The sequence below is a fragment of the Anas platyrhynchos genome, chromosome 12 (assembly GCF_047663525.1).
Source record: "Anas platyrhynchos isolate ZD024472 breed Pekin duck chromosome 12, IASCAAS_PekinDuck_T2T, whole genome shotgun sequence".
Lineage (NCBI taxonomy): Eukaryota > Metazoa > Chordata > Aves > Anseriformes > Anatidae > Anas > Anas platyrhynchos.
This window is the reverse complement of record NC_092598.1, coordinates 11,266,252-11,286,286: the sequence shown is the minus strand read 5'-3', so window position 1 is coordinate 11,286,286 and position 20,035 is coordinate 11,266,252. Positions and strand designations below refer to the sequence as shown.

Below are 20,035 nucleotides of genomic sequence, written 5' to 3'. Positions count from 1 at the left end.
TCCATAAATCGAGCCTCCCTGCTACCGGCTGGGCATGCAGGTCCCACTGCCTGCCTGCAAAGCGGTGTTTCTGAAAATACCTTCAGTGATGTTGTCAGCCGGGGCTTGCTCAGGTGCTGGCTGGGAAACCAGAGGTGTGAGAGCTGCCAAGAGGTCGGAGTCTCGCTGGGGAACCCAGGCCAGCACAGCCACATCCCCCCAGAGGTTGCAGGTTAGTGTTGGTCTCACTCAGCCCCACGGGAGCAGACAGCCGTGCAGCCACAGCTCTGGGAAGGACATCGCCTTGGAGGTGTCCTTGGAGCACACAGAAACGTACACGGCCTTATCGTTTGTTGGCGGTGGCATGTGACAAGCAGGAGTCCCGTGCTATCAGAAAACACAACGCCACGTGGCATCACGACACCCCAGCTGCAGGGTGGTCAATGTGCTTGTGCCGTGCTGGTGGGATCACAAAGGGAAGGGCCCTAGAAAGGCTGCTGAATGTAGGCTGGCTTTTTAAGAGTTCAGCCCCAAATAACATTCGCCTTCGGGCTGAGCTTTATCTGCCTGGCACATGCACCAGGACTTGTCACTGGTGCACGGGGCCTCTGGGCCTCACCTTCCCCTCTTAAAACTGGCCCCAGGATGGTGGGGGCAGCCTTGTAATGCCAGCAGCTGACATTTTGAATATTGCTGCCGGCACAAAACACCATTTCAGATTTTGCTACGTGCTTATTCACTGAGTTATTTTTCTGAAATTCGCAGATATGCCTTGTTAATTTAGACTTATTTAATGTAATTGATACAGCTTATGTGCATTGCATAATTGCAATACCATTAAAAACCTGATGCATTCAAAGGGCAGGAAATTACTTACTGGTTAAAGCGATTTACATAAACATTATTTTACCCTTACAGCTCATAAATTAAGTCAATGACAAGATGGAATTACAGCTGCTATTGGAATGTATAAAGTAACTTTTCGTCTGTCAATATTATCGCCAAACCAGACGAAGGAACTGCACAGATAACAGTATATTTATGCAAATCATCACAACTAATTGTTCCCCGTCTCTTCAGATTTAGTATTCATGACAAGGCTGTGCCTGCTGCATAAGATTTACATGAGTTACTTTCACTCTGCTGGCAACAGACTTGCTGTGCCTTAGCTTAGTCTGCATGTTTCTTTCGCAATTAGCAACCAGAGGGTGCTGAGCAGTCCCAAGTCCAGCCCATCGCCCAGCCCAGCTCAGTCTGAAGGAAATGCAGGTGAGGCACTGGGGGAATGCACCCAGCATTGCCTGAGCACTGCCCCCCCTTCAGCCTTCCCCAGAGCTTCTTGAGCAAGCGTATCCTGTTTAGCTCAGCAACCCCTTTAATTACCTGCACTGCTTTGCAAATCGCTTCCAAAGAAATCAGTAATATGTGCTCCTAATTAATATTCTCTTGTCCCTGGGCTTGCAGCACAGCACACAGAGCAATGCGTGACAGCCCTCCATGGGGCTTAGGGTGGTGGCCACATGTCCCCCAGCTCCATGGGGACAGACACACGGAGCAGGGGATGCATGGCTCTGCTGCAGCTGGCAGCAAGGCAGGGTGCAGGGGAGTGCAGTGCCTTTGCTCAGCGCTGCATTTCACTTCACCCGCTGCACTGCTGGGTGCTCTTATGTACACATCTGTACGTGCGTGTGCACACATGTGCACACATCTGGACACACACACATGTCCACCCTGAGGGCACTACGCTGGGAACATGAATAAAGCTCAGCTGAAAAAAATGGGAGGCACCGCTTTGCAGCGGCTGGGAGGTTTTCCCTGTTTTTTTTTTTTTCTTTCTTTTTTTTTTTTTTTTTTCCTTCTGCACTCTGCGCAGGCATCTGCAGCACAGAGGTGGAGGCAGCGCCAGGATCGGCGGTGGCTGTGCTGAGCCAAGATGTCGCTCCCAGTGTGTCTGTCCCCACCAGCCGTCCCGCTCTTCCCATCCCCGGGCTGCCTCGCAGCTCTGCCAGGGGTGGAAGCCCAAGCGGGTGGTGCCGGGATGGAGCCACAAAGGGATGAGGCCAAACCCTGCTCCAAAAGTGCCCAGACATGTGAAATACTACAATTTAGCACAGCAGCGTGGGAGGCGAAGGACATCTGCTCGGTCCCCTGGCACAACAAGAGCTCACCCCTTGCTTCCCACTGCCAGGCAGAGCAGCATTCCCCTTTCCAGCAGTGCAGGGCTGTGACACCGTCCTGCTCACCATCCCCCTGGGCTCCATGGGCTCTTTGCCCACCCAGACCTGTGAGGGACGCTGCCCCACAGCACCCCCGTGCCCCTGCTCCTGCTCGGCGCCCACCCAGGCCAGCACCCCACCCAAAGCTGGGTCCCAACCATGTGGAGAGGCCAGTGCAGGGCCCACGGATTTTGGGGTGCCGCAGTGACTTGGTGTGCCACGGTGCCCTGGGGAGGCAGACGGCAGTGTGGGGCAGCACAGGGCTGCTGCTGGCACAGGTCATTGGCATGAAGTGACCAAGGCCATCGGCACGAAGTGACCAAGGCTGCTTCCTGCTGCGGGGAGTATCTGGTATTGCCAGTTAATCACCATCAACGAGTCATGAGTAACACGCATCTCCCAAAACAGGCATTAACATGATAATCCTATGCGCTATATGGGCAGGTAGATACAGACCTCACGCTAGAAATGCGGATAAAGACACTTAAAGCAGAACTTTTTATTCACTTGCTGACAGCTGAGCCTGCCGAGGGGTCTCGGGGCACATCACGCCTCTTTCCTTACACCCAGGGGTCAGAAGCCGGATTTTTCCCCCTTCAAATCCAAGTCCTCGGGGCACCGCTGGGGGCTGGCGGCGGGGGCAGCACCGGCACCGGGCACCTCCCGGGGACCTCGGACCTGCGAGGCCGGCGGGGAAGACGCATTTATTTTCCGCTCACACCCCGGCTGCTCCTTCCCAGCCCGTTCCTGGGACCTTGCCCCTCCCGCCCGGGGCGGCCCCGGGGTGCCGGGCACAGCCCGAGGGCTCGGGGCCGGGGCTGCCGGTGCGCCCCGGGGCTGAGGGGGGGGGGGGAAGGCACCGTCCCCGCCGCCCGTCGGGGGGGGCTTCAGGAGTTGCCGTGGCAACGAGCACCGGGGCGGAGCTCGCCGTTTCCGTCGACCGAGTGCCCGGGAGGGCGGGGACGGGACCGGGAGCGGGACCGGGATTGGGAGGGGGCGTCCCGCCGGCACCCCGCGCCCGGTGAGCCCCGCGGGGCGGCACCGGCACCGGTACCGGCAGCGGCGGGGGGGGCCGGGCTGAGCCGAGCCGAGCCGGGCCGGGCCGAGCATTCCTTTGTCTGCGGGGCTGCGGAGCGCTCAGCTCGGTTCCCCGTTAGCCAGCAGCGGGCGGCGCCGCCGGCACCGGGTTTGGGGCCCCCCCCGGTGCTCCCGGTGCGGCTCGGCAGGGGCTGGGGCAGGGCGGCGGGGGGGCTGCCGGCGCTGCCCGGAGTCCCGGAGTTTAAAACAAAGCAAAGCCCGGGCGGCCTGGAAGGGGTGCGGAGAGGAGCAGGGTAATTACAGGCACGGTTTATGCAACATCCGCTGGGTGCGCTCGGCGAGCCCGGGGCTTTCTGCGCCGCGTCCCCGGGAGGAAAACCCGCACCCAGGAGACCGGGCACGGGGCTGGGAAGCAGCGGGGACACACGGTGCCGCTCCCAGGGCTCGCCCCGCCGCTGTCCGCTGGGTTCCGGAGTACCTGCGGCCGGAGCCGCGGGCAGCCTGAGCTGGATTTCCTCGCCTTTCCCCGCAGGCGCCGCGGTGTCGCAGTGCTGGGCCCCCCCGTGCCATGCTCACAGCCCGCAGGACCTGGGCTCCGGGACCCCCTGCGGGAGCTGCGTGCAAGCGGGACCCTCGGCCAGCCGGTGAGTGCCCGTGGGGCTCAGCCCGCCCCCGCTCACGCCCTTTCTCACACTTGGGCGAGGAGAGGCCGGGAACCAGCAAGCCTGCATTTTTCGCATTGCTTTCTGGCACGGGCTGGGGGGGTGAGAAACGGTCTCGGAAGCGGGCGGGAGCTTTAGGCGAGGCGGAGGGTGAGCGCAGCGGTGCCTCGGTTCCCTCCCAGCCCGTGAGTAAGGAAGCCGGGGCAGAAAGGTTCATGGTTAAAATGTAAGAAAGAGACGGGGACGAAGCACGGCAGGGAACGTGCAGGGCTCCTGCTCAGCTTTCGGCTCGCCTCCTTGGAAGGGCTCGCCGTGCCCCCGCCGCACGCAGACCGCATCGGTGAGTTCGGCCCCGTGCCCTCTCCCCAAAAAGCTGAGCCACCGTGCAGGCGGGCGGCTGCGTGCTGGGGCCTGCAGCCACCCTCAGGGACAGTGCTTCCCATCGCTGTGGTCCTGGCTTTCCACAGAGGGGCTGAAATGGCCTTTAGGGGCTTTATGCTGCTGTGCTGGAGGTGGTTTAGCCGGGCACTGCTTGCTGGAAGGAACAGGGATGCTGCTGGGATGGCCACGGCTGTGCCCATCAGGGCATCGGGGTGCTGGACGTGGGGCTTCTCGTCCTTCCCGGGAGCTCTGGCTGTGGCTGCCTCCTCCTGTGCCTGGCCGAAGGCAGGGACATGAGCTCAGTGCGTGCCTTTGCCTTTTGTCCGGGCATCTGCAAGCACTTTTGAAATGCTCAGTTTTCACAGCGTGGATGAAATGTTATGGCTAATTAGAGACAAAGATGAAGTGCAGACTGATGAACTGACTTCTTCAGAGAGCTGAAAGGCGAGGCACTTCTCCATCCAGATGCTGCTTCCAGCTGTGGCCCAAGCGCCTCCTGATGATTTTAGGGGAGAAACGGCATTAGTGGGGTTTTACCTGATTTCTTCCTGCCAGCCGGAGATGCTGTTTGGCTGCCTGCAGCAGGGGTGCTTGAGGCTGGTGGGTGGGAGGGTGCTGGCAGGTGGTTTTGGCTCGGGGTCCTCTTCACTCCCAGGAGTACCCCGCTGTGGGTGTGCAGGGTCCCCAAGGTATTTGAAGAGCTTCCCCTCCCCTGGCCTCAGCACCATGGCCTTGCCCTGGCTCAGTCCTTGCCAGTCACTGTTCCTCTAGCAGATGAGCACGGAGACAGCAAAAAAAACTCCTTGAGATCTTGTTTTCCTTCTGATTGACACAAACGCTGCCACTGTGCTTCCTTTTGGGCTTGGTTGCATGACAAATAAAAAAGCATTGGGGGCAGCGGAGTGAGCTCACCCTGGCAGGGTCCGTCTGTCCGGTTTTGGTGATGCAAACGGGGTTTGGCAGCTTTTCAGAGATAGCGTCACAGGAAGCCAAGCGACTGGACAAGGGGCAGAGATGGGAAGGGGATGCTGGTGTCCTGGGGGGGCTGCTGGCAGAGGACAGATCAGGCAGCTGGGGCACTGCAAGGTGGAGCTTGCCTGGGTCTGTCTGCCCTGCAGAGCTCTGTGAGGATGCAGGAGGACCCAGCCCGAACCTCCATTACTGCTGCACAAGTTGTTGGCAGCCAGTCTTACCCTGAAGGGCTCCTTTCTCTATTTAACCCTGCCAACATTTTTAGTACTACTGAGGGCTTTTATAGCGCTTGTTCTCTCGGTGAGGCACATGCAGCAAGGAGCCAGCGAGGAGCCTGGCTGCTGGGCACTGCCCAGCACCGCAGCGGGGGCTGCCGAGCCTGGTGGGGCTCCCAGCTGCCATCCCCCACCAGTGGCTTTGGGAAGCACCCCTGCAGCTCTCCCCTTTCAGGACAGCGCAGGCTGGCAGGGAGGAGCTGGGCTGACTGTGTCTGTCCCCATGGGATGTCCACAGTAACTTTTTGCCCTGTCTCAGGACGCGGGCAGGACGTGCTCGTCGCTGGGAGCGAAGAGGAGTTCTCTGCCCAGGTCCCTCTGCTGCCTGTGCTGGTCCAGCCTAAAATCTGTGGTGTGAGCTGGCCAGGCTCTGCAAGCCCACGCGGTGTCTGCCTGGCCCTCCAGGTAAGAAGTGCTTGATTCAGTGCAGGGGTGGGCAAACACATCGCAGAAATGTGCAGCTCTCCCTGCTAGCGTGAGTTCCCCAGCAGGGATCAACACCCAGACACCTCAACAGCCTGCGCCTGGCTGGGCCTGGCAAAGGAGCGTGCATCCTGCATCCTGCCTGGCTCCGCAGGGAGTGTGGATATATGGGGCAGCGCTGCCCAGCACTATTCGGGGCGGTGTGAAGGCTCCCCCCTCTCAGCCCTTTTCAGAACAGTTCCTTGTGGCCCTTTGCTTTAGTCCTCACATGTTGCTCTGGTGAGGGATGTGGTGTGGAAAGAGTGTCCCAGCTCTCTGGAAAGTCTGAAGGCATCAAAAATGCTGGGGAAAAACCCAGAGTAACGTTTTCTGTGCTATTCCTGGGCTAGGTAGCTGGAAGAAGTCCAGGCAGGAGGGAGATCACTGCCTGCCCCATGCCAGGGTTTGCCAGGAGGAGGAGGAAGAGGAGAGCAGGTGGAGGGCAGGCAGGGGCAGAGGACAGTGCCCTGACACCAGGATCCTGTCTGTGTTGCTGTCACCAGTTCATTTTGGACTCCAGGCAACCCATTTAAATTTTCCTCCTTTGAAAAGAAGGAAAACACCTTGTTATCTCACACCGGCCTTGAATGAGACTTGAATTCCCTCCAGCAGAAGCCTTCTGGAGCTTCAAGTGAAAGACACCTCAGAAATGCAGCTGCTCCAGTCTTGGCTCCTGCCTGGGTGCTGCTGCTGCCTCCTAAATCATTTCAGAAGCATGTTGTGTGTAATGAGTATTCACCGCGGTGCATTTGCCAGGGCGAGACGTGCTTCTTTGATGTTGCTCACTGGCAGGTGATGCCACGTGCTCCTAGAAAAGGTATAAGTAAGAAAAGGAACTTTTGACCGGGATGGGGGAACAATAATGCAAGCTCAGCGGATCAGTGACATACCTTTGCAGATGCATCCACTCCACTAAAGCTTTTTTTAATGATGGCATTAAAAATAGATTTTTTTTCCTTCAATCCAATGAATGCAGATTCGTACAATAGACCCAGATTTTTTTTATTTTTTTATTTTTTGCTACCTTCCCTGTATTCTTTTTCCCTCTCTCCCTCCAGATTTCTTCTTCAGTTTTACCCGAGCTGGAAGCCATGCTCCATCTCACAGGTTGCCTCTCACTGGCACTTTGTGGCAAGTGAGCAAGGGCTTGCAAGTGAGAAACGAACACGTAGTGGGACCTGCTGGGGCAGAGCCCAGGGGTGCTTGTGCTTCACATGGGCTGGCACAATGTTCCATAAAGGCCCCAGAACTTCGTGTTCAATGCTGTGTGCAAGGCCACGTAGAATATAGACAACTGAATGATCAAGCTGATGGAAACAGTTGTTTATGGGCAGATCTGCGGGCAACTTGATAAGTTCATCTTGACAAAAATACTCTGGAGAGCAGAGCTGTGGAACAATCTAATGATGCTTTGCAGTGCCCAAGCAATGGGGAGAGGACCTGTGAGTGGTTTGGAAGGCCATGCATCACTGCAGCCTCCTGACGCTGACGTCCCCTTGAGGGGATGGGGTCCCGGAGTGTCCCACAGACCCACAGCAGGTCACTGGAGCTGGCTGGGACAAAGCAGCAGGAGAGGGATGGAGGAGCCAGCCTGCATCGAGCCCTGTCAGGCCAGAGGGGCTGGAGGAATCAGAGCTCTGCTCCTGGCACTCGCTGTGCTGATCTAATTCTGGCTTACATTTGGTTTTGTCCCCATCTTTCTTATCAGCTTGAGTCTCGAAGCTGCAGTCACAGGCACTCCTAGCCTGCAGCTGTAGGTCAGCACTGCCTGCTGCAGTCAAGGGCTTTGGCTTTTCCCTGCCATGACCAGTCCCACTTTTCTGACCTCTTGAGACTCGCTCTATGCTCATGCTTCCCAAAAAACTCAGTGAAACTCCGGCTGCCAGCGGGTGCCTCAGCAGGGCCCCCCCACACCAGATTTTAGGGTCAGGGTGATGGGGCAGCCCTGGTGGGATGGCGCGGAGAGGTCAGCATGGGGCGGACAGGAGTCACAGGAGCCCGTTTCTTCTCGTGGGTGCAGGTCTTGCCGCAGCAGGGCTGGTGCCCATCCCTGACGGAGGCTACGGAGGAGCCACCAGCATCCCCCCACGAGCTGGCCACCACCGCGCCAGGGCAAGCAGCCTGCACCATGAACCTGGAGAAAGCCGGTGAGGGGACACGGGGCGTGTGGCCAGGGCAGAGGGCTGTGCGTCTGCTGGGGGGGACACACGTTGTGGGGCTTCCTTGCCCATCACCAGCCTGGAGGTGAAGGTTGCTCCTGCTTTGCAGGGCACTGTGGTGGTGATGGCTGGGAAGAAACGGCCGTGGAAATGCGCGTAGCAGGCGTGGCTGTGCCAGGATGGGTTAATCCCCGTGGTTTCCCATCTGATTCCATCAGGACTCAATTGCCCGGGCTTGTTGGGGCTCATCCTGGTGAGGGAGCTGCTCCTGCGCGTGGCCCCGCTGTGGCCGGGCTCCCTCTGTGGGCAGACGGCTGGTGGGGAGGGAGAGGGATGCAGGAGGAGGGGAACCTGCTTGGAAATGGTGCTGGGCAGAGGCCTGGAGACGGCTTTCTTTCCAAGTGCACTTCGAAGTGTGTTGGAAAGCAAGAGGGAGCTGGCCATGGCCCTGTAGCTGCTGGTCCCAAGCTCGGCCCCATCCGTCTGCTGGTGGCAGAGGTAATGTGGACCCGGCCGCTGTCTCTGCTCCCACAGACGCTTTTGCAGCAGCAGTGTGTTGGAGTCAACATCCAAGGTGCCCGTATAATTTTAGTTCAGCTTCCATTATATCTGTGTATGACGATGCAGTCTTTAATAACACGATCACATACTGTTTTTCCACTGGCACCTGCTCATTCAGAAAAAAAAAAAAAAAAGGATGTGGTGCTGCAGGATGATTCAGAGCGCAGTAGTAAAAGCAGTCGTTAACTGTGTGAGGCAGCAGCGTGTCACCAGGCAGCAGGGCTGGGTCACGGCACGTCCACGCGTGGCTGCCTCCTGGCAGCATCTCAGCCTAACATCACATCCCTCTGTCTGAAATGCCATTGCACTGGCGTTGGCATCCCTACTACCCCCAGGACCCCTCCACTTTGGCTCCCCGTGTGCTGTCACACTCACCTAGCTTTGCCAGCACGGTGGCAGGCAGACCCTGGACAAGCGGTGCCCCTGTGAGTCCCCATCCCCACCACAACCCACGGCGGTCTCTCCCTGTAGGCAGTCCCTGGCTGGCTGCTCCCAACCCACCTGTGCTTGCTCCCACTGCAGGGGGCAGGTTTTGCAGTGGGAAGCGTGCCAGCCTGCCGGCCCCACGTCCCTTCCCCGTGATCCAGAAGGTGGTGGCATCCATGGCGCACCTGCAGGAGGAGAAGCTGCGGCTGCAGGAGGAGCTGCTGGCTCTGCAGGAGAAACTGGCTGCCAGGAAGAGCGAGGAGCTCGCCGTCTCTGTCCAGCTGCAAGGGCAGGTATGGCATGGCTGGGGGCGTGGGGGGCACCATCTGGGTTTCCAGCTGCAGGTTGCGACTCGGTGGAGTGCAGGATTTTTGGTGCTCTTGCGTGCACCAGCAGAGGCAGCACCTTTGGCAAGAGATGCACCCAGGGCCTGGGTGAGCAGCAGGGCCCTGCTGTGGTCAGCTCACATGGTGGGCAATGATCCAGGTGTCAGGAGCTTCTGAGCAGCTTCTGTGGCTGCCCAGCGCTTGGCCAAGCAGCTCTGTGCCTTCCTTGCAGTGCTTGCACTGTGCTTTCCTTGCAGTGCTTGCAGCCCCTAACTGGCACCACTGCAAGTGGCTACAGCTCCTGCGGGGTGCCTCATCCTGGCAGAAAGGGGCTGCACCAGCCCAGGGAGCTGCAGAACTCTGGCTCCCCACTGCAAGAAATCTGCATCAGGACAAGCTTGTAAAACCAACCCAGCAGATTACTTTTAGTGACTTCCAAAAGTCAGGAAGTGAGGAGTGACCATGAAGGCAGAGTCGAATGCTTCAGAGGAGGAAAGTGGTGAAGGGATCAGGTTGTGTCAAGCAGAGTGTAAAAAATATTTGAGTCAGTGCAAAATCATTGCCATGCCTCTGTGGGCAGAAACCCTGTCTCAGCGGCGGTGAGCTGACCCTTAAATATTTCCTGCGCCAGTTCAGACACAGCTCTTGGTGCAAGGACCTTACTCATTACAGGGAGATTGAAATCCAGGGCTGCTAATAAAGGGATTTGCATGTGGATGTTGTGGAAGCTATTATAGTCAGGTTTTGCTTGTTCCACTGGTGTCAAAAAGGTGGATGTAATTGTCCTGGATCTGGTTGACATAGTCTGCATGACACAAGCGTGAGCACCGTCAGGATCCGGCCGGCCCTCCATCGGCTAGCTCACTGGCGCAGGAGAGGCAGCTGGTGGGGCCAGGGACGCACGGTGCAGGGCAAACGCCAGCCAAAGCACAGCCTGAAACTGGATTACAAAGGCTCGGGGATGGCCGGGCCATGCCTCTGGCCAGATCTGACAACCAAGGAGTCCCTGTTGCCTCCGGAGAGCAGGATGCACCCAGAGATGTCGGAGGAGGTAGGGGACGGAGTGTCTTGGGGTGCTGCTCATGCTGGGAGCAGCTCCTCACCTGCATGAGCTTTCTGCTGGGCAGCCCATGGCTGGGTGTGCTGCTGGACGGCACCTTCCCAGCTCTGTGGCTTGGGTTTTTTTTGCTCTTAACGATGTGTTTGTCCGCAAGTCTTTGGGAGGGCAGCTCTGTGTGCGCCTGGCGCGGAGCTGGGGCTGGGAGCACGCAGGGAGAGCGGCCCTGGGGTGGCGGGCAGGCTGCTCACTGTGCGTGTCCTTGAGATGCACCCAAGCTGGAGGGGTGGTTTCCTTGTCCCTCCCCTCCCAAACACAGTTAAACTTCAGTGAGAAAGGGATGTGAGACGCTGGAGTGTGGGCTGAGACGAGGACATTAATATGTTTAAATATTTTAATAGTGTAGCTTACTGGATGTGGGAATCAGGTTTTCCGACTCAATCTGAGAGGATGGGTGAGATGGTGCCGCTGTGCTTGCTGCTTGCTCTGCTTCCCCTGGTGTGGATCAGCCATGCTGTGGGGGTCCCAGGTCCCCACGGGGATCCCAACTCCAGCAGGGAGCAGCCCGGTGCCGAGCTGAGCTGGCAGCACCTTTGCGGGCACACGGGGCTGCGTGGGGGGTGCTCCCCAGCAGCTGGCTGTGTTGCCGTCTCCGCAAGGGAGTGGCTTAATAACTTATCATAATTAATTACAGCACAATGTGAGCACATTTGCATTTGTTATAAATCAGCAGTTTCTAAATTATGGTCCGTGGAGGCCTGGTTGTTTAGAGAAGGCTGGTTACTCAGATGAGGCAACAGCCTCCTGCTCTCTGGGCGGGGGATTTGGCAGCACGGTGGTTTCTTGCTGCCTCCTCCAGGCTCAGGGGGACCGACTGGAAGTCTGGGGGACAACGGCAGCGAAGTGTGCAGCCAGGCCTGGCACCCCCAGGGCAAGTTTTGGGGAGGTGGCGATGCTCCTCTGTTGGTGCAGCCGCCAGCTCTGGGGTACTGGGGTGAGGATGGGTGCTTGGTGCGGGGCACAGAGCAAACCCCTTGAAACAAAGCCTGCAGCTTCCCGCGAGGTCGCTGGCTTTGCAGAGCACTCGCTGCAGCAGTTAATGAGTAACTGCAGTGATATTTTTTCAGGAGCCTCTCTGCCTTCTGCAGCAGGGAGGAAAGAGCTGGGAGAGATGGAAACCTCCGGTTCCCTGCACCAAAAAAAAAAAAAAAAAGGATTTTCTGAAATCTGCCTGTTTTTGGGGGGAGGGCAGGATGGTCCCCACATGAGAGGCAGATCAAGTGACGACATGGTGGGGAGCATCCTCCCACTCGTGATACTGAGATACACAGGCTTCTGGAGGAGCTCCTGCTCCCTCTTGTTCTCAAGATAACTTTCCTAGAAAGAAAAAGCAGTAATAAAAGAGAAGGCAAAGTCAAGCCATGTTGCAAGGGCAGGACAAGGTACTTCTGGTTCTCTAAACACAGCTGTGAATAGGTCTTTATTTTTTTCTCTCGAAAGATGTTGCTATTTTTTTAATAATGGTTTCTGCTAATACTCGACGTGGACAAATTATACCTGTGGTATAACTGAGAAGCAAGCCTTTCATTAACGTTCGTTTTAATCAGCTCGTGTGAATCAGGCTCTCAGAGCAAGGCAGAAAATGAGGGTGCACAGAAGGTGCGATGAAGGATATTGGGAGGAGAAACCCTTCCCAGGGAAGTAGTGCGGCACAGCTGCGCGTTTTGGCACCCAGCAGTGGAGGCGGTGTGCCCAGGGCACAGCTCTGCCCCGTGCCGCAGTCTGGGAGCCAAAACGCTCCCGAGAGAGCACGGGGGGAGAGGGCTGGGGGCTGGCAGCGTGGGGGCTGCTCTGACAGCAGCCAAGAAACAGCAGAAGCCCCCTCCCGGCTGACCTGGCCTGTGTTGGCAGGTTGAAAACTTGAAGGCGAATCTCCTGGACCAAGCCCAGGAAATCAGCAGGCTGCGCTCAGAGCTGGTGAGCTCGCCGGTGGTGGGGTTGGCTGCGTTTCCCTTGTCCCCAGGGGTTGGGACGGTAGGTCTTGGGGGTGAGGTGCCAGCTGAGGAAGGGGTTTCGGCACCTGGGGTCGGATCAGCAGCACGGCTGTCTGGCCCCAACCCCTCCAGGAGCTGCAGTGGGGGTCCTGCTGCCATTTACACGTGCCAAGAGAGAAGAATTGAGGGCTGTTTGTTTCTGTGGGACTTTCTTACTGATGCAACACCGCAACCGGCAGCACCAGGGCACTTTGGGCAAAGGCTCCCTGCCACCACCCCACGGCAGGCAGCGAAATCCCCTGGGTCAGGGGGGCTCCAGCCGTGGGGGCTCCCCATCACAGGCTCAGCCTCTCCCCCCAGCAGGGCGGCACGGACCTGGAGAAGCACCGGGACCTGCTGGCGGCCGAGAACGAGCGCTTGCGGCAGGAGATGAAGGCCCGTGAGGGGGAGCTGCGGGAGCTGCGGCGGCAGCAGGGGCAGTGCAGGGGCTGCACCCACCTCCAGGTGAGTCCCTGGTGGTGGTGATGCCAGTGGGACCGCGGGTGTTGGTGGGCACGGCGGCCTCAGCTGAGCTGTTTTGGGACTAGGAGAACGCCGTGCTGCAGGAGCGGCTGTCCCAGCTGCAGCGGGAGGCAGAGGAGGCACGGGCCAAGCTGGCGGAGCTGGACGTGGAGGTGCAGCAGAAGACGAACCGCCTGGCTGAGGTGGAGCTGCGGCTCAAGGACTCGCTGGCCGAGAGAGCCGAGGAGGAGGAGCGGCTCAGCCGGCGGCTGCGGGACAGCCAGGAGACTATCGCCAGCCTCAAGTCGCAGCCCCAGCAGATAAAGGTGAGCACTGTGGGGCTCTGCACCGGCTCCCTGAGCTGGCCGGGACTGTGTCCCGCCTGGGCAAGGGGAGACAGGCTGGGTGTGTGATGGTGTCTGGTGGGGGCTGCCAATCCCACCCGGCCTGAGCGCCTTGGTGGTGCTGTGCTGCTCTGAAGTGCAGCCCTCGTTGTAAATTAGCCCTACGGGGGCAATGCCGGCTCTGTCCCGGCCCTCAGGCGCTGCTGGACGGGCAGCCCTGGCCCTTGGCGCAGCGTCTGCGGGTGGTTTCCCTCAGTACATCATCAAGACAGTGGAGGTGGAGTCAACCAAGGCGAAGCAGGCCTTGTCAGAGAGCCAGTCCCGAAACCAGTACCTGCAGGAGCAGGTGGGGATGCAGAGGCAGGTGCTGAAGGAGATGGAGCAGCAGCTGCAGAGCTCCCAGAAGACAGCAGCTCAGCTCCGGGCCCAGGTACGGGTAGCCAGCCGTAGCAGTGCGATGGCTGTAAATGAGATGTGAAGCCACTGCAACACCCGCATTGTGCTTCACCTCGGCTGGGTGCCCGAGCATGCGGTGCTGCGGTGGGCTGCATGGTGCCACAGGGGGTGCATCACCCTACCAACCCCCCTCCCAGATTGCAATGTATGAGTCTGAGCTGGAGCGGGCCCACGGGCAGATGCTGGAGGAGATGCAGGCGATGGAGGATGAGAAAAATCGTGCCATCGAAGAGGCGTTTTCCCGTGCCCAGGTGGAGATGAAGGCAGTGCATGAAAACCTGGCAGGTGAGGAGGGCATCGGGCTTGTGGGGTTCGTGGGGCTGGGGTCATCTATCATCACCCACCCTTGGGTTGTGCCCACAGGTGTCCGGACCAACCTGCTGACGCTGCAGCCAGCGCTGCGTACCCTCACCCACGACTACAACAGCCTGAAGAGGCAGGTCCGGGACTTCCCCCTGCTCCTCCAGGAGACCCTGCGGAGCGCCAGGGCTGAGGTGAGCTCGGGGTTGGCCCCGCTGCCCCCCCCCTCCGCTCCCCACATGGAGCAGTGGCAGTGCAAGGGGGTCACTGAGCCACCATCCTCTCACCCAGATCGGCCAGGCCATCGAGGAGGTGAACAACACCAACCGGGAGCTGCTGCGGAAGTACCGCCGGGAGCTGCAGCTCCGCAAGAAGTGCCACAATGAGCTGGTGCGGCTGAAAGGTGCATGGGGAGGTGGCTGATCCTGGCAGGGGGCCTGCACCCCGCCCCGGTGGCCTTGGGAAGATGCTGGGTCAGGCGGTGCTCGTCCCACCCGGTGCTCAGTGGCATCTCAGGGTGCTGCGGGGTGATGAGGTGCACCGGGGCCAACTCTGTCTCTGCTCCCCACCAAGGAAACATCCGCGTCTTCGGCCGGGTCCGTCCCATCACTAAGGAGGACGGTGAGGGTCCGGAGGCGGCCAACGCAGTGACGTTCGATGCCAACGACGATGCCGTCCTTCACCTCCTGCACAAGGGGAAGCAGGTGTCCTTTGAGCTGGACAAGGTCTTTCCACCACAGGCGTCCCAGGAGGAGGTGGGTGCTGTCACCTCTGCGCCCACGTGCTGCTGTCAGTGGCAGCTCTGACATCTCAGAGGGATGTGGGCACCTCCTTAATGCGCCCTGCTCCACCGCAGGTGTTTCAAGAGGTTCAGGCCCTGGTTACTTCCTGCATTGATGGCTACAACGTCTGCATATTTGCCTACGGACAGACAGGGGCAGGAAAAACGTACACGATGGAGGTGACTTTGCCTGGCTTTGTCTTCCTCTTCTTCCTCGGTTTGCTGTCCCACATTGCCCTCTGTGCCCTGCGTCTCGGTGCTGTCGCTTACCCAGGCTGGCCATTTAGGTCAGTCCTGGGGTGAATCAGGGATGTGGCCGTGTGGAGGCTCCCTGCCTTGCCCCAGCTCTGCCCGTGCCCTGCGTGGTCTCTGCATCCCCAGCTCACAGTGGCTGTTGCTGCAGCTTCTGGGCTTTACTTCTGCTTTGCTGCAACAGGAAAAAAAAAAAAAAAAACAACAACACAACGGGTTATTTCTTCCCCCCCTTTCTTGCCCGTTTATCAGGGAACCTCTGCAAACCCGGGGATCAACCAGCGGGCCCTGCAGCTGCTCTTCTCTGAGGTGCGGAGCAAGGCATCCGACTGGGACTACGCCATCACCGTCAGCGTGGCTGAGATTTACAACGAGGCGCTCAGGTACGCCGGGAGCTGGGGCAGCTGAACGCTTTCTGCTGGGGGGTGCCGTGCTGCTCTGTTTTTTACCTCCACGGGGCACGGGCACGGCACTTGGGAGCCAGCTCTTGCATCTCAGTCTCAGGGCCTTAGGCCCTGGGTTTGGCCATGTAAGGATTTTTATTTATTTATTTATTTTCCCCAGCGCATGCCGCTCGTTCAAAGAGCTTGTCTGGGACCACTCCCAGCTCCCTCCTCCCTTGAGCTCCTTCTGCTTATATGGGCTCCCTCTGGCTCTGACTCCTGCCTTGTCTTCCTCTGGCGGGTTTGAAACGCCTCCCCTGTGCCCCTGGCTCCCCAGCCTCTGGCTGTTATATTTAGAAGCTGCACGCTGGGAGCTGAGAGAATGAGAAACATTTTCCTTCCCTGCCCGCGGCCCTGCCTGGATGCTGGCAGTGGGAGGCAGCTGGGAGCTGCGGGGGGGGGATGGCAGCAGCCGCTGCTCTCAGGGACCAGCAGAGGCCCTAGCAAAGATGCCCCAAGCGCACATCTGCTCCTTGTCACATACCTGGCGGGTGCACAGGAAAGCAGCGGGGATGGGGAGGGATGAGGTCTGTAAATAGGCTGTGAAATATCCTGGGAGGAAGTGGCTCCCGCAGAGCTGGAGCAGGGTACTGGGGGCACTGGCAGTGCAGGTGCACAGGCAGCATGGCACACAGCAGGGTGTGGGGGGTGACACGTGCCTGCGGGGCAGTAACGGGTGCTCCTTTCCAGGGACCTGCTGGGGAAGGAGCCCCAGGAGAAGCTGGAGATCAAGCTGTGCCCCGACGGCAGCGGGCAGCTCTATGTGCCCGGGCTGACCGAGTTCAGGGTGCAGAGCGTGGAGGACATCAACAAGGTGAGGGGAGCGGGAGGGTGGCACCGAGTTACTGTGCAGCCCCCCCTTAGGAGGGCTTCAGGGCATGCTAGCGTTTGCCTCTGGGTTCACAGCAACACCAGGAGGGAGCTGGAAGCCCTGCCGGGGTCTCTCTGATGTTACCCCAGGTTCAGAAGCATTTCCGAAGTGCTGGGGAGTGAGAGCCCAGAATAGACCCCTGGGTGGGATACAGCCGACACCCTGCCATGAGACGAGCAGCAGTGCTTTCCATGAGTTGCAGGGGTGTTAAAAATAAATATGTTTGCGGCCTGGGTGGCTGGGGGGGGGATTAGCGGGATACCAACCACCACTGGTTTGTCCTGGCTGCCATTCACCACCTGCCTCCAATGCATCACTGGGGTTGAGGCCGGACAGCATTCATCACCCTGATGGACCTGGGCACCTTTCAGAGCTCTCTGGATACAGGGGCAGGGGCTGTGAGGGGCTTGGGGCAGGCCTGGCCTGACCGCCTCTCTGCCCCAAGGTCTTTGAGTTTGGCCATGTCAAGCGGGTGACAGAGTGCACCAACCTGAACGAGCACAGCTCCCGCTCTCACGCCCTGCTCATCGTCACTGTCCACGGCCTGGACCGCAGCACGGGGCTGCGCACCACAGGTGGGTGCTGGACCCATCGCCAGAGCGTCTGGACGGGGGCTGGCAGCACTGCCAAAAGCTGTGGTGTGGCTCTGTGCTCCCAGGGAAGCTGAACCTGGTGGACCTGGCGGGCTCGGAGCGCGTCGGGCGGTCGGGCGCAGAGGGCAGCCGGCTCCGCGAGGCGCAGTACATCAACAAGTCGCTATCAGCACTGGGGGACGTGATCTACGCCCTGCGCTCCCGGCAGGGCCACGTGCCCTTCCGCAACTCCAAGCTGACCTACCTGCTGCAGGACTCGCTCAGCGGGGACAGCAAGACCCTCATGATGGTGCAGGTAGGGGCTGGGTACCAGGGCCTGCCGCACCAAGCACTGTGGGGGGATGCACAAACTGCTGTAGTTTCCTTGGCTATCCCTAAAGCAGGGGCAGTTGGTGACAGGGATATCTGTCTGGCTCAGATGATAGCTCGGGTGCAGACGCACAGGGCTGTCTCAGGAGCGGCAGGTTAATAATAGCATGACCCCAACATTTGTGGCATTTGCCGTGCTCGAGAGCTGGGGCAGGAGAGCCTGGGAGGGGGGTGGTGGCTGGTGGGCTGACACGCTGCTGCTCCTGCTGGCTGCAGGTCTCCCCCGCCGAGAAGAACACCAGCGAGACGCTGTGTTCCCTGAAGTTCGCCGAGAGGGTTCGCTCCGTGGAGCTCGGCCCCATCTCACGCAAGGCTGAGCTGGCGTCCTGGCCCAGCCAGGAGCAGCTGGAGGTAACCAAGGTGCTGCTGGCACCCTTCCTCTCCGGCTGTCCCCGAAGCACGAGCTGACTGACGGCCACATCTCGTCTTTTCCCCAGGGGGACGTGCCGGGGACCGCAGTATCCTCCAGCCGGGGCCACGCGTCGCCCAGCCCAGGACCACCCAGTGGCCGTGCTACCTCCATCCGCAGGAAGCTCCAGACCTCAGGTGGGTGCTGGGGGGCATCACGGCCCCCGCTCCGTGTCCCTGCTGCTCCTGACCAGCATCCCTCTGGCACAGGAGGCTCCCACCACCAGCCTCGTCCCAGCCAGCTGCTGGCAGTCAAAACCTGAGTAGTGGAGCTAGCTGATCTGCAATCAGCTCGTTAACTGATGGCTAATTAGCTGGTTTGGACTTCCCCAAGAGCACCCTGTCACGGCACAGGGCAATGCAGGGTTGCAAAGCCTCTGCGGGCAGCTCTGGCTGCATGTGGGACATCCGGGGCAGTGACATTGTGGGGCAGCAGCAGTGCCCCCAGCTTGACCCTCTCTTCCCTTCAATTTCAGCCTGAATTAGGGGCAGCTGTGGCTGCCAGGTGAGTGTATGCGGCTGGGAGCCGGTGGAGGGCTCTGCTTCGGCCTGGCTTACCAGCAAGGGCAGGTGTGCTGGGCTGCACCACTTGCAGGGATGCTCGCGGGACCAGCTCACGCGGGGCCTGCCAAAACACCGCTGGCGAGGGCTTGGGCTTGGGCTGTGATGGCCACGGCCTTGGCCTGGCGTGACCCTCGCGTGTCTGTCTCCCCCCCCAGGGAAGCTGAGGCCAGTCCCTGTGTGACAGGTGCTGGCTTCTAGCACCAGGCCCGCTCCAAGACTGGGCTGCTTGCTGGAGAGGGTGAAGGCTTTGGTGCGCTCCCCTCGCCCACCTCAGTGCCCCAGACCCACCAGGATCCGTGACCGGGGGTAGTGGCATCCCTTCCTGCTGCGGCACCTCTTCCCGTGAGACACGCAGCTCTGTGGCTTCTTTCTTGCTGGATGGATGCTTTTAGCCAGGATGGGGAGTGGGAAGCTGCTGGGTGCTCCCTCCACCTCTCCAGCTTTTTTAGGACAGTTGTGGGATCTGGCTGGAGGGATCAGAACTGCAGACAAGCTGGAGCTGAGCTGGGATGCTGCTGCTATGGGAGCCTGGCACAGTCCTGAGGTACAGAATGAGGCACGGGGTGCGCCTGGCGGTGCTGGGCCTCCCAGAAACAAGGTTCTACCCTGCTTCATGTTACGGCCAGGCACCCACCCAGCATCTTCTGGAGCAGCACTTCTGATCTTTGAAGCCAGAAGAAGCCCAGCAACTCCTTTCCCCATCGGTTTCAAGCCCTGTTTTTGCACAAAGGGCCGTGCGTGCACCAAACTGCTGGGGTCCCATGCTGGCCCCCCCGGGCTGCTCCAGACGGAGGGAAGAGCAGGCGCAGGTCTGCTCCTGTTTTGCGGCAGCTGTGTGGTCTTAGCAGTCTTGAAGGAAGCTATTGTAAAGTTATTTAACAGTTGTCTTCTCAAGAGCGATCACAGTGTGGTCAAGGTGAAAGTGTTTGAAATATTTATAACCCGTTTACATGGTCGTGGAATGAAGAACAAGCGCGAAACAAACCTCCAGCCCAGGCTTATTAGCTTACGTGTTGTGACAGCAGCTGGTGGGGTCTTGGGGAGGCAGCACAAGAGCCTGCACCCCTCCTGGGACAGCCAGCCCCAGGTCGCTTCCTCCTCCAGCAAACACCTGACTGGATCCTTCCTGCCATAGCCATCTCCTGTCACAATTCCACGCTGTATTCTTAAAAAGAAAAAAAAAAAAAAGGGAAAAAAATAAATCTAGTCTTTTGTAAGAGTAGATTTTTCTATGTATTTTAATTTAAGAAAAAAAACATGTTTTATAACAAAACTTATATTAAATGAACTGTTAAAGCCAGTCCTATTGTGCTGCTGTTATTTCCCTGGAGGGTGTTTGAGCCTTGTTCTGGGGGAGTGCTTGCTCCCTCCATACTCGTGCAGTATCTCCTTTGGTGCTCTGCTGGAAAAACCCGCTAACTCCATCCTCTTCCACCTGTTTTAGGGCAGACATGAGCTGCTCGAGCCTGGCAGCAGGGCCACAACAAACAAACAAAACAACAACAAAAAAACAACAACAACAAAAAACACAAGTGCTGCTATCAGCCTCCTTTACTTAGTGAGAGATTTAGTATTTAACTGCTGGCCAAGCCCTTCAGTCTTCTTAAAACTTGACTACAGTTGGATGGCTGAAGTATCAGCTTTA

The 20,035-nt window shown here is 58.9% G+C and overlaps 1 protein-coding gene across 23 annotated transcripts; it reads left to right on the top strand.

The window, feature by feature from the left end:
* Positions 1–2,648: 2,648 nt before the first annotated feature.
* Positions 2,649–19,690, top strand: KIFC3 (kinesin family member C3). 23 transcript variants are annotated; one of them, XM_038185420.2, is made up of 22 exons: positions 3,194–3,216; positions 3,766–3,877; positions 5,783–5,928; positions 8,006–8,132; positions 8,254–8,397; positions 9,228–9,424; positions 12,426–12,491; positions 12,869–13,012; positions 13,096–13,335; positions 13,610–13,783; positions 13,947–14,094; positions 14,173–14,303; positions 14,401–14,512; positions 14,683–14,864; positions 14,966–15,070; positions 15,395–15,525; positions 16,276–16,399; positions 16,902–17,031; positions 17,115–17,344; positions 17,635–17,778; positions 17,856–17,964; positions 18,546–19,690. In XM_038185420.2, exons 2-22 carry the CDS (start codon positions 3,802–3,804, stop codon positions 18,569–18,571), a joined length of 2,886 nt encoding a protein of 961 aa, XP_038041348.2. In that variant the 5' UTR covers positions 3,194–3,216; positions 3,766–3,801; the 3' UTR covers positions 18,572–19,690. The 23 variants fall into 23 exon arrangements, with proteins under 23 accessions (XP_071899784.1, XP_071899783.1, XP_038041348.2 ...); XM_072043677.1 differs by lacking the exons at positions 3,194–3,216; positions 5,783–5,928 and adding an exon at positions 18,303–18,331 and having other exon boundaries at positions 3,772–3,877; positions 17,635–17,769; XM_072043676.1 differs by lacking the exons at positions 3,194–3,216; positions 5,783–5,928 and adding an exon at positions 18,303–18,331 and having other exon boundaries at positions 3,772–3,877; positions 19,017–19,690.
* Positions 19,691–20,035: the final 345 nt, after the last annotated feature.

Bases quoted from the DNA above. Each gene is read 5' to 3' on its own strand.
- KIFC3 (XM_072043682.1), top strand. From the start codon at position 2,664: ATGCGGATAAAGACACTTAAAGCAGAACTTTTTATTCACTTGCTGACA. The intron at 13,013-13,095 runs GTGAGTCCCTGG...TTTTGGGACTAG, and splicing joins GGGGCTGCACCCACCTCCAG to GAGAACGCCGTGCTGCAGGA. The intron at 17,965-18,545 runs GTGGGTGCTGGG...CTCCCCCCCCAG, and splicing joins CAGGAAGCTCCAGACCTCAG to GGAAGCTGAGGCCAGTCCCT.